Source organism: Protopterus annectens, chromosome 8.part0, assembly GCF_019279795.1.
Source record: "Protopterus annectens isolate FY-2018-M chromosome 8.part0, PAN1.0, whole genome shotgun sequence".
Lineage (NCBI taxonomy): Eukaryota > Metazoa > Chordata > Ceratodontiformes > Protopteridae > Protopterus > Protopterus annectens.
The window spans coordinates 312,501,069-312,514,123 of NC_056741.1; the positions used below are offsets into that span (position 1 = coordinate 312,501,069).

A 13,055-nucleotide genomic window follows, 5' to 3' on the forward strand; every position below is an offset into this window, starting at 1 on the left:
ATTTCCAGCATTTCTTCTGAAAAGGCAGTAGTTTACTAATGTAGCACATCAAACTTTAAATGAAAGGTCATTAAATTTGAAACTGAGCAGTAAAGGCCTTGCAAAGAACTGGAACAGCTATAAACTGAAAATTAGACATAAGGTTACAATGAAAGCAAATGAGCTCATCACAGTACATATGAAGAATCAGAGTGATGCAATAGCTTGAAAATCAGTTGGAAAAAGCTAGAATGTCTATGCAAGAGTATTTAGAAAAGATGAATGAACACAAAGGAATGCATTTAAAACTATTTTTGAAAGACAGCAAACAAATTGCTGGCTCAATGTTTCTGGCAACAAAGTCTGAAAGGATGACAACTGAAATTATGCTCTATGAGAATGGGAAAGTAGAAGTGGACCCAGACAAACTTATGAATGCAATGCTGAATTACTACAGTACACTGTATAAACAAGATGTAAAGATTATCACAATTAAAATAGTTAACATACTTCAGACAATCATAACTTCCTCAGTTAACAGTAGTAGGAGGGGTATCAACATGAAAAACAAAGGAAAATGAATTTAAAGAAGCAATGAGAAAACAAGACTATAGGAAACCCCCTGGGAGTGACGGGATTCCAATACAAATATGGAAGAAAGTGCATAAGGAGAAAATAAGTCTGGTACCGGACTTTGAAAGAAGCAGTAATGGGAGTTGTATCAAAGGAGGGGAAAGATCCCCTTGAACCATGGTCATACAGACCCCCCCTTTTCAATTCTGAATCATGACTACAAAGTGTTTAGGGCAATTCTGGCAAATGCACTGCAGAGAATAATAGACCTGATTGATCAGTGTGGGTAGAAGTTAGGCAAATACTTATCAACATTAGCACAACCCTTATGATTCATACGGATGCAAAGTGTAAGAATAAATTAATGCTAGTATGCATGGATGCTAAAAAAAGTATTTCACAGAGTTAGGAATTTATGAAGAGACCACTTGAGACATTTGGGTTTCCACAAACATGGACAATATTAATATAGAGACAGAGGCTCGAACTAGGGTGAAATGTGGTGGTAAGACTCTGCTTAAAGATTCTCAACTCAACAGAGGTTCTTCCTGACTAGTTCTGGGTAGTGAAACACTAAATGTCAAATGCATTTTTTTTTAAGACAGCGCTTGAGCATCACCACAAGACTGCCCCATTATACCAATGTTAGGAAAGAAAAGTTTTTCTGGAGATATTATTCAGCAGGAACAGGCACTATTAGGAGAGTACCTCACTCACATGATTAGTGAATGCATCATCACTGCTAGTTAAACACCAGATTATATCTATTCAAAAATTCTCCTTGAAAATCACATCCAAAGTTTGAAATGTCTGTTAAGTACAATCTGAGGATCGTGTCCTTGCTAACACAAATATTTCTTCTGATTATCTCACTGCTAAAATGCTTGATATTATTTGGAAAAAAGGAGCATTTTAACAATGAAAATGATATCTTACCTAAGCCACTTAACATAAGAAATGGATTGTAGGAAAAAAGTCCTCAGCTTCACCCTGGCAAAAAAATGTGGTCATCTTGTAATGATTACAAGTATTTCTTGCATCATAACCATTAGCCCCTGCATTATCATCACCAGTTATACATTTTCAGTTGTAACTAAGAGCCGTGGCGAATCAGAACCAACCCAAACAAGCCACTAGTCTGCAATAACTGCAAATGATACTTGCGTCAAAAATAACAAAAAAATGTATATATTAATGGAGGTAACAGAAACTGGTATAAGGCGTGAATCAGAGCAGAGACACCAAAAGAAAAATCCATGACTGGTCAGCACCACTGTCCTTGAAAAACAGTTGGATAAAAATTCTTCAAAGATGCACAGGAACCAGAAAAAAAGTGGAATGCTCATGTGGAAGCAGGTTCCACAAGTGCAAATAAACTTGTGGAACCACCATCAGCCCCTTGGGGCACAAGTGCAATGCCTACAGGAAGGCAACATACCACCATGAGCTCCCTTACACAAGTGGAACTCAGCAGCCTGACAGCTCTATGAAGAGTCATATCAGTGAAAGCTGTTTATGCTGAAACCACTTTTAGTGCTAAACCAAATTTGAAAAATTCCCGTTGTTATGAAATCACTGAGTTGGTATATAAAAGTTTGGGGGAGTGGGGCATTCCCCTTATCAAGGGTGCACAGGCTTTACCCCCAGCAAAAAAGTAATTGCACTTTGCATAAACAGCACTCAAAGAAATTACCTTCAAGAAGCAGACAAAAATCCTTCCGTCTCAAATCATGTACGGGCAAACACGGCTCTCTAATGAAATGTTGGCATGTGAAATGCTGAGTGCCAACATGTCGAAAACAAAAAGACTGAAAACACAGGAGAAAAGCAAATCTCAAAGATCACTCTTTTCCTTAAACGTTTTTGCGTGGTGGGGCATGCCTGCACCCCCCCCCCAAACTTATATATACCAACCCTGAGATTGCCATACCTCAGAGAAAAGGGGATATTTCAAGAGATGGCATCTCAGACTTGCTATATACAAGTCAAATATTTTGGCCATTCAGTCTGTGTATTTTGGGACTTGCTCTAGAGTGTCCCAATATTTTAAATGGTTACCAGCAAACATACCAACACCAACATTATGAAAATGGATCTGCAACACAAGTGTAACATGGTGGCAAAGTAGTGCATCAATACATAGCCTGCCAGGAGAGTTCATTCCTATAATCCATAGTTAAGACTTCCAACTTTAGCTGAACAGATGAAAAAAAAATATATAAAAGTTAGCAAACAGTAAATAAAAATGTCATCAGTTGCTAAATGTACATTAATGTTATCAGCATTTGCTTCTAAACGAAAACTTTTATAACATTACGATAAAATAATTCATGACCAGATGACTGCATTCCAACCTAAGGTTAAAGAAACTAGCCAAGTTTACTTGAACTAATCCTATGAATACCTTGGAATACAGGTTCTAAAGCTTTGCTACTCTTTTTAACTTCTGCACTGCACACTTTGTCCATACATAGAAAAGTGGGTATTAAGAGAAAATTATCACTTTTAGCTGAAAATGAACATTATAAATAATCCAAAGCTAAAGCACACATTACATGCAAACTGAGAACATGGCTCTAACAAAGAAACCTGCTGTCTCAAACAGAAAAGCATTTCAACATTTGCCTTACAACTCCACTCTTAATAGGCCTCCAATGACAGAAAAAAATTCTCTGTATTGCACCTTCATGGGGAGTCTCCAGACATGCATGTCTGTCAACATTTGTATTCCTAAACAAGCAATAATTAAAAATTATGACAATAAAAATGGTTAGTGGAAGAAATACATTTCTAAAGAAACTCAAAAGAAGAGAAAGGTGTTGTATGTATGTCTGTCGGAAGTGGTAATACAGCACCAAGAAGTCAAGGTAAATTCTGGTTAGAAATGCAAATTTTGTGTATGCGTGCATGCGGACTAGTGTATATGGGCATCAGAAATTACAGAATGGTAAAATGTGGAAAGGACAGCCAAAGGAAAATGGAGATGGCTAGTCTGGCCAGACAGTGTGTCCAGAATGGCTACAAGCAAAATAAACTATTGAGGATCAGTTGTCGCAAGAATATGAAATATCTTGCCAAACTCTGTTGAAGCCCGGATTTATGGTAAGATCAATGTGTAAGCAACAATATAAAGTGGTTCATGACCCAGAAAAATGAGAGGGGAATCAGAAAGTAGTAGTAGCTGGTACTGACAAACAGGGCATATTTTATTTATAGCAAACCTGCTGTTAATACATTGCAGGCAGGGATCTTGTAAAAGTTATACACTCGAGATCTTTACTTGCTGCACAATTTTCCCATCCATTAGCTCTACATCTAACCAACAATTTAAGGTCTTGTGGTAGTCACTGCATCTCAGATAGGTTTTTAATCTAAAAGACATGAAACCAAATTTACACAATGGTCTTTCTTACCTATCCACTGCTCAGGAATAATTCCATCGCATCTCTGAGGTACAGGTTTAGGGACAATTCGCCCAGTCCGTACAGACACCCTTACTTTTTCACCTTCTTCAGTGTATCGCCACTCCACGTCAGTAGGCTTTCTGATCAAAATAAAATATATTTAAAATATTTTACCCAATATGTAACAAAGTGGATTTGGTTTCACTCACAGGTCTGGAATGCAATTAAAAAAAAAAAAGACAACCTCTAAAAACACAAATGAAATATGAAAGTATCTTTAAAAAAAAGCAGCAAATAAAACCAAAGTTTGTTTCAGACGTGTCAGCAAAAATGTTATACTGTTAAGACATAAAAAGAATGTACAATTAATATAACTACTAAACGATAAATTACTTTTAAATACAATATTTTCCCAGTCAGCACAATTCAGATGTCAAAAATCATCCCCAGGTAATACATTCTTTTTGCACACCAACACCTTTATGAGCTCATGCTAATGGAAAACTACGGTCTACTTCTATACTGATGGCGTTTACAAGACAGGGTTAGTCTACAGAATATAATTGCCTTGTTATTACATATGATGAGCAGCTTTCATCAAATAGGACATCTCACTACAACTAGTCCTTATACACTGGTAATACTTTGGGTTTTTGGAGGGAGCTATGCCCTCAAATCCCCATGGAGGTGGGCTTTACCCTTCACCACCCCTTCCTCAAACATACTATCTCCAGGACTGAGCTACAGTGAATAAAAGGTGCAGTCACAAGGAGTTTTCCTTTCTGAGGCAACTGTAAAACTCAATAAGCAGCTCAGGGACCCAAGGTATTGATGGGGGACTAATGAACATCCTGACTGACAGGGTGGTGGTCCAACTTGCTGCAATGTTAACATATACTGGAAAAAAATGTCTTGCAGGCAGCAACTGGTGGAAGTATGCTTGGTCCTTGCCAAGCAATACACATGGTAGCTTTCATGAGCATGTGTGAGAATGTGCATTATCTCATGGGAAAGCAATGCATAACTGTACACCTGAAAGCACATTTGGCCAGAGAAGAAAAATCCTAATGGCTACCTAGCTGATGGGCTCCAGCAACTGCTGGTCATACCACCAGGGAAAGACGAGTCTGGCTCATTGCAGGAGGCCTAATAACTTTCTGGCAGTCCAAAAAAGTGTTCAGAACTAAACAGCTAGTTATTAAAAAGCTAAGATACAGCTTCACAAGGTCAAAGAAACATTACCAAACACAGTACTAACAAGGGCATATTGTAAGTTTACATGCCAATGACAATACCCCCCCCCCCAACAGAATCCAAGTAATAAGGAAAAGAGAAGATATTGCGGCCCCTACCCCTGAGTGACCAGTAACCAGGTACTTCTACACAGGGTTATAAAGGTGAGATCTACCATTCGATGAATGACAACTTCAGGAACGCAATTTCCTTAATCCCAACTCCCTATATACATAAGCCCTGGAATGTTTTTACATTTATCAGCTCATGATATCACGAATGTACAAACCAATTTCCTCATTTTTGCAATGTGTTTTTTTTTTTTTTCTTGTGCTGGTTTAACCAAGGAGTTACCATATGTAGAGGAGATGCTGGGCCCTCCATTTGGGAAGGTGCAGGGAGGCTTGTCCTCCTTAACAGAAAAAAAAACTCAGTGAAACTGTAGGTGGCACTACTTGTTTTTCAGGTTTGATGTTGGGGATTTATGCATCATGTTCTCATGGACCAGTCATACAGCAGTACTTGCTGCATTCTGAAAAGGAAATTAAGTAGTTTAAAGGCAAACAGAATTACCAAGATAACATAAAATAAATGTGTGACAGTCCAGTGTTCAATTTTGCTAAAATAATTTTCCCAGCAACAAAGGCCCTGTCCTCCTTAAGAAAATAAACCACTATGGGCCAGGCAAGAACCTTTTTGGTGATTCTGTCCATATGGAAAGCAGACATTAATAAGAAGCCCAGACAAAGACACTGGTATTTAGAGAGACTTGGGGGACACTTAAAATGTGTTACAGATTCTCAAGTCAGATGTCTTTCAAACAGATTCAAGGAGTACAGTGAGCCTTAGTATTTTTTGTGTGAAGGTCACAGTTGTGACTGTTGGGTTGAGCCTGAAACTGGTCAATATTGATTACTGTTTATTTGTTTACCGAGAGAGAGCAAACACGATCCACAGAACAAAGAAGCTGGACTACAGTAAAGAGTGCAACTGCACATTTTGTCTTCGTCTAGCTTCCCATAACAGCACAACTACCTCAGGATCCTTAACTCCCGTCTAATGACTTGCACATCCCAAAATCCCACCATCATCTCTGAAATCTCTCTGTCTTGTTGTATTTCTACCCAGTGTTGTGGGGAGTGCAAATTATAACTTCTCCTCCACCGTTTAATTGCTAAAATGTCCCAGTCTTTTCTGTACTTTAACAGCTTTCCAGCATCTTTTATGTAGTATAAGTAGACAGCGTCTTAGCAATGGCTTGTACAAAAGGACAGTGACCACACCACCTTTACGGTCCACTCTGCTAGTAACCTGCCCAGATTTTCTGAATCTCATATTTACTTTTCTTGCTTTATTCTCAAGGGAAACAAATTAACATTCCCAGTCTGACCATGCATTTTCAAAGACTTTGTTATGCATTTCACCAGTCACTTGTTTCAAAGACAAGGCGCTGTGGTGTTCCTTCATCATACCAGCATCATTAGACCTTACAAAAGGCTCCAACTGCCATCCATAACTGTACAGCTGACCAGTCAAAAGTCTCAAGTAATACATCATTTCTTCAAACACAGCAGAAATCTCGGCAAAAGCCTTTTGATCCTATGTTACTATTGTTGTTAGTGCCAGGTCGAGATACTACCAAAGAACTGATTTCAAGTATTTATCTTATAAGCTGTCTCTTCCTCACTTTTATCCAAAATTGTAGAAATCATAGCATTCACAAACCTATACCTAGAAATGTACCCCAAACAATGTTTATAGTAGTTTTTAAACACAAGACTTAACCTACAGGAAAGAGGGAATCATCATCTTCCGAGTGAGTCATACGTACCAAAAGCCTCTTCCTGTCTAATGATTTAGATCTCTGTTAGTAATAGCATACTGATCACAAACACAGGTAAACTGCAAATACTTGGTGTACTCCACAGGAAACAAATGGAAGCAGACTTACAGACCCCCAAGGAAGACCTGCCAAATTTTACCCTCCAAGTAGCTGGTAGAACATGCAAGGACCATTTTCATAGTCCATAAATTAAATATTGTTGCTACAACATAATGCGGATTACGCTAACAAAAGCTGCAGTCAGACATGAAAAGAAAAACACAAATTGTCTGCAGCTAGGAGATCACATTATCACCTTGAAAAAAAATCTCACCACTGCCCTATGCCTAAAGTCAAACAAGTAAGCCTTCAAGTCATGGATGTTTTACAAAATGTTCAGGTACAATATGACTACTACTTCTACAGTCTAGCTTTAAAGGAGGAAAGTGTTTTTTTTTTTTTAGAGTAGGTAATCAGTACACTGTTTCATAAGAAATTGGAAAATAACAGAATCTGAAGAACCCCAGATGATTTCAGATTTTTTTTTTTTTTTAAGAGAGAAATTTCTGGCAGAATCTACAGGTATGTTGGATGGATGATAAATTCTTCTGTAAAAATGCATGGAAATAAACCAGAATTCAAAGAACCCTAAATAGTACAAGCAAAAACTTGGCTTAAGATTTTTTATACAACCTCTTAAAAGGCATATTTGGCCAAGGTTCTGACTAGTCACTTTGCTTAATTTCTTTACACTCCTTTTTCATTATATTCTGCCGTCAACTGCATATTTAAACTAGGAAAGGGACCAGTGTTGCGTCTTGAGTCACACAAAATTTTTTTTCCAACTCTCCTACCCTGATGCTGTTGTGTTTTTAAACTCAACTGTCTCATTAACTGCCCGCCTCTTACGTTAATTTAAGCAAATTTCCTTCCCTCTCTTTTTCATTGGCTATTGTGATTAACCACAAAATTGTAATTTTTTTGATGTTACTCTCCTTCAGCTATTTAAATTTATTGGCTATCCTACTGTATTCCATAGATCCAAAATATTAAATGACCACTCCTTCCAAACTACCTTGCCCTTTTAAAATGAGTGTCCATCTCGTTAGATGGCTAAACCGCTTTCATAACTAACTGCAACTGTTAGGATATTAACCCATTTTTCCATCTTACCTTTAAAATCTGCAAGATCTAGTCCAACACCACCAATTACTGCAGAGCCTACATTCTGCCTCTCAGTAGTCATCTTGAGATTAGAGATTCTGTTTTACTTCTGGCAAGAGAAGGGGACATAAGGACATTATTTCCTGGAGACTGCTTATCACCAGAAAGCATTTTAACTGCTTCATATGCGTCAGCTTGGAATCTGTGCTCATATTTTGATCATGGCACAAGAAGGCATATACCAGGAAAAGGCTACAACATACAGACCCCTACGTCATCTGGGAGACTGCGATCACCAAAGAGCCTGTGGCCTGCATCTCATCTTGGGATTGGTGCTACTGTTTTGCTTCTGGAGAGAGAAGCAAAGGAGCACTGTATCCCAGCAGTGTGAAGCTGTGTTGAGGCCAGCACTAGTAGTAGCCAGGCAGTAACCAATTAGGCAAATCCTTTCCTTACATCATTCTTAAAGATCATTTTTTTTCAATAAATACTTCTTGATTAGCTCTCAAACCTAACTTTAGAATATCTCCCTAAATACTTGATCCCTAAATGAGTCTACTTTAGCAGTTCCTCCTCAAGTGTTTTGTCAGTGCTCTGTATAGACGCAGGCAGCTTGAATTGACATTTTTCCTGTAAAAGTACCCTTGAAATTTCACCAATACTTAGTTGCACACTTGGTAACTAGTTTGCAGTGACAAGTACTGGCCACAGAGTTGCAAACCAGATACTCCTGACATTACTTTATTGATTAGACAGTTGAAGTGAGAATATAAACTTAAAAAAAAAAAAAAACATGTTGACATGGATATGAACTTTCCCACCATCTCAGTTACCAACCTGAAGGATATGGGCATACTGAGGCAATGCAGAAATTGCCTCACGTCTACTGAAGACTGGTTACTATTCCCAAACAACCTGATTAGGTATATGACAGACGTATTTACACAATGTCACTGGAGGCAAAGCTCTCGCACAGAAGCACTCCTAATGGCAATCAGCTTGTTACTAGTACACATGCAGCGTCCATTACACACAGTATAGCGTAGACACAGACATATGCTGAGGCCCTTAAATGTAACCTTCCTAAACCCCTAAGTCCTTCTAGATAAAGTACACAAATACCCGCAGCAGCCCCAGATGCACTCTTTCAAAACAACACCCACATCAACACATACAGCCACATCTCATGGAGCCTCTACCTCTAAGCCCATAAGGCAAGCCACCACACAATCCAAAATCCTGGTCATTTGAGATTCCATTGTGAGACAAACTGATGCCCCTCTTACCAGAATGAGTAAGGTGAAAGTCAGTCAGTTGCCTACCAGGGGCCATGATCCACCACATTACACGCATAGTCAAGTCAATGGACCCAGTCACAATCCATGTGGGTGTAAATGACACAAGACATGCCTCTCGACTACATGAACAGAGACATCATGGAGCTCTCAGAATGTGTGCCCCAGGCTAGTATGAGCCTAGCATGGAGCAGCATTTAACCTTCGCCAAGGAAGATTTACAATACGAACATAAGGTGACTGACTTTAATAATTGGCTTAGCTTCTGGTGTCACTCTAAGGTGGTGCAATATTTGTCAGCATTGAAACAGACCATCAACAGACCACGCTGCTTTGCCAAGGATGATCTACACCTCTTCCCTCTTGGCTTTCAATTAGCAGCTAAAACACTGTCCTCCCCCGTACTGCCTTTTTAGGCAATGCCAAACAGAAAGTACTTCTGACATAGCAGATCAAATCCAAGAAAATCAGAAGGTATTACTACTCAGTGCTAGGAATCTAAACAAGAAACTCCACTCCCTAACAAGCTGTCTTCACCCTAGAGAATGCTGACATCTGTGGAGTCTCTGACACATGGTTTAAAGCTTCAGAGAGCACAGCAGTAGTGTAAGGCTATAATGCCTTCCGCACACAGACAGGGACTAAAGGTGTCTCAGTTTACACCAAAAATAAATATACCTCAAAGCTGATCAAACAGAATGATGCATTTGAGCTTCACTTTCAAATCACCATAGACAAAATTTATATCACTTTCATGCAATCTATAGCTCCCTCCATGACCCAGGAAACCCATAACATGTATTTAGACATACTGGAGACACTCACTATCCAACCCAATACCATATTCATGGGTAACTAATTACCTCACTATTAACTGGGAATGACATATGACACCAAACATGCAGGCATAGATTCCTGGATTTTGTAAACACAAACTCCCTGAACAGACTGTCAATAAGCTGACCAGGGATGCAAACATAATAGATTTCCTGGGATCATAGGAAGTTACTACACTATTGGCCCTGAGGCCTAGCCAAGAATTCAGCCCATGTTCCAACAAGACAGCACCCATGTCCCTGTCCAGCAGAGATACAGGTGGAATCCCAGGGGTGTATTTTCTGTTCCTCATCCAGTTACCCAGGTTGCTTAAAACGGGTTAATGAACTCTGCTTGACGTGGAGGAGGAGTCTATTCCACAGAAGGGAAGAGTCTCTGGGACACCATCTGTCCCGCCAACAAGTGCTATTGATTTCACAGACCAGGTTGAGGTCACACATTGAGCTTGACTTGCGGATATGCAGCAGTCCCATCAAGGCAGTGTCTGGGATTACTTTGTATGCCAGACAGAGATCACCTCTGAGGAGTCTGTATGAGACTGAGTAGAGGGACAAGGCTTTTAGCCTATCTGTGTAGGGTAGATGTTTGAGGCCCTGGATTCACCTTTTGAGGAACCTCTGTGGTCTCTGCAGCTGCTGCATGTGCTTTGCGAGGTACATGCCAAAAGGGCCGTTGTACTCAATAATGGGTCTTACAAGGTAAGAATACAGGGATGTTATGATCTTGTCTCTGAATGAGATACCCTTCCTAATGAGGTGGGCCATGTAGAAAGCTACTTTCCATACAACAGAGGTAATATGGTGGTCAAACATTAGTTTAATATCAACCTGGATGCCAGAGTCCTTCACATCTGACTGCATGCTTAGGACCTTGTTATGAATGTGATAATTTGTGGGGACATCACTCTCCCCAAAGGGTATGATGATGCATTTTTGGTACTCAGTTTGAGGCTATGTTTCTGGCACCAGTCATTTGTTTGGGTGAGACCCTCTTGAAGAATGTCCACATCACTGGGGGAAATGGTGACGGCTCCCAGCTTGCAGTCATCTGCAAACTTGGTCAATCATAGCCCATTCGTTTTGGCCTGCACCTCAGGAAAGTACATCCCAAACAACAGAGGACACAAGACCGATCCCTGAGATACACCGCCCATTATGGGTCTACTGCTTGAGGTGGCTTCCCCTATTTTGACTAGGTGGGTTCAATCAGTGAGCCAGTTTGCTACCCATCTCCATGGCATTGGTGACTATCTCAAAGAAGATGACCAAATTCAACAGGCATGACCTCCCCTTGATGAAACCAAACTGTAGGATTGAGTGTTTGGAGGTTGCCAATATCCTTCTTAATGAGGTCCATGATAATCCGTTCCACAGCCTTGCAGATCAGGATAGTTAGGCTGATGGGTCTATAATTTCCTGGATCACCTTTGTGCAAAGGGATGACAGTGGTTGTCCTCCACTTCGCCAGTACTCAGGCTTTGGTTGAATAGGGTGCCTAATGGTGTTGCAAGTACCTGCCTGAGTTCATGTAGGATGCAGCCTAGGATGTTATCAAGTTCTATAGAGGCTGTATTTTTTACCTTTGAGAGACCAGGGATGATTTGCTCCTTAGAGATAAGGGAAGGGGGCAGGTGCTGGGGATGTCCTGATTTACTGATGGGGGGCAGAGGGGTGAGGTTTTCACTGAACCCGTCTCCCAGCAGGTTGGCTATATCTACAGTGCTTGTGTCGTCCTTGACCACCAGTTCTGAGCAGATCTGAGTGCTTCCTTTGAGATTTCAGACATATTTGAAGAAGGCCTTATGATTGTCTTTAGTACATGTGGACAGTTTGGACTAGCGCTCTTAGTTGCTTATTCAGGCTAAGGAGAGAGAGCATCCAATTAGGCACCTGCTCCTTCTTGGTCCTGGACAGCAATTTTTTCCTTTTATTATAGAGTTTATTTATTGCAGACGTCCACCAGACAGGTTTACTCTTCCTTGAGGATGATTTTGTCCTGTTGGGTATTCCCAATTCCAGGCAGTTGTATAAATGATCGTACAGTATTTTGGTGTAGGTTTGGACAATGGTGCCAGTTCCTATGGAGGGGGAGGGGCTATGAAGCTGTTTATACCTTCCAATCAGGAGGCTGTAATTAGCTTTGGAGAAGTTTTTATGTTTGACCCTAACTGTAATGGGGGGGGGGGGGGATCCGAGGAGATGTTGACTTCTAAAGTGACTGCTTTGTGGTCGGATCTTACCAGGGAGGATGACACTGTGAAGGGATGCTGCAGTGGTTACTCATGTTGGTTAATACCAAGACATTTCCACTTTTTGTGGGGGCTGCGACCAACTGGTCCAAGGCATCTGCACTGAACAAAATCAAAGAATCTCTGGACATTTGTGTTTTGGCATGAGTAGTTCTTCCAATCTATGGTTGGATAGTTAAAGTCGCCCAGGATCAGGGTAAAGGGTTGACTCAACAGACTTGAAAAGGTCCATATAGGTGGAGTGGACATCTTGAGTCAAAGTTGGGGGCCCTGTAGCTAGCTATGATTTGAATAGGGGTCTTGTCAATGGTTAACTGCACCTGGAGTGTCTCCTGTGTGTCATACTGTTTGACTAGCCTGGCAGTGTGTACGTCTAATATATATTGAAACTCCACCTCCTTCTGCTTTGCTGCCCACGGTTTGGGGTCTGAATGTATGATAGTATGAGTAACCTGGTATGGCTGGGGTGCTCTCCGCAGCTTTGAACCAGGTTTCTGTGA

At 40.3% G+C, this 13,055-nt stretch overlaps 1 protein-coding gene across 3 annotated transcripts in view; it reads right to left on the bottom strand.

Annotated features, from left to right (window-relative positions):
• Nucleotides 1-13,055, bottom strand: part of MRPL24 (mitochondrial ribosomal protein L24) — a 307,204-nt gene that overhangs the window by 27,558 nt on the left and 266,591 nt on the right. For all 3 annotated transcript variants that reach the window (XM_044079808.1, XM_044079809.1, XM_044079810.1), the window contains exon 5: nt 3,966-4,096. In XM_044079808.1, the coding sequence (XP_043935743.1) occupies nt 3,966-4,096 (131 nt within the window). The remainder of the gene's footprint in view (nt 1-3,965; nt 4,097-13,055) is intronic.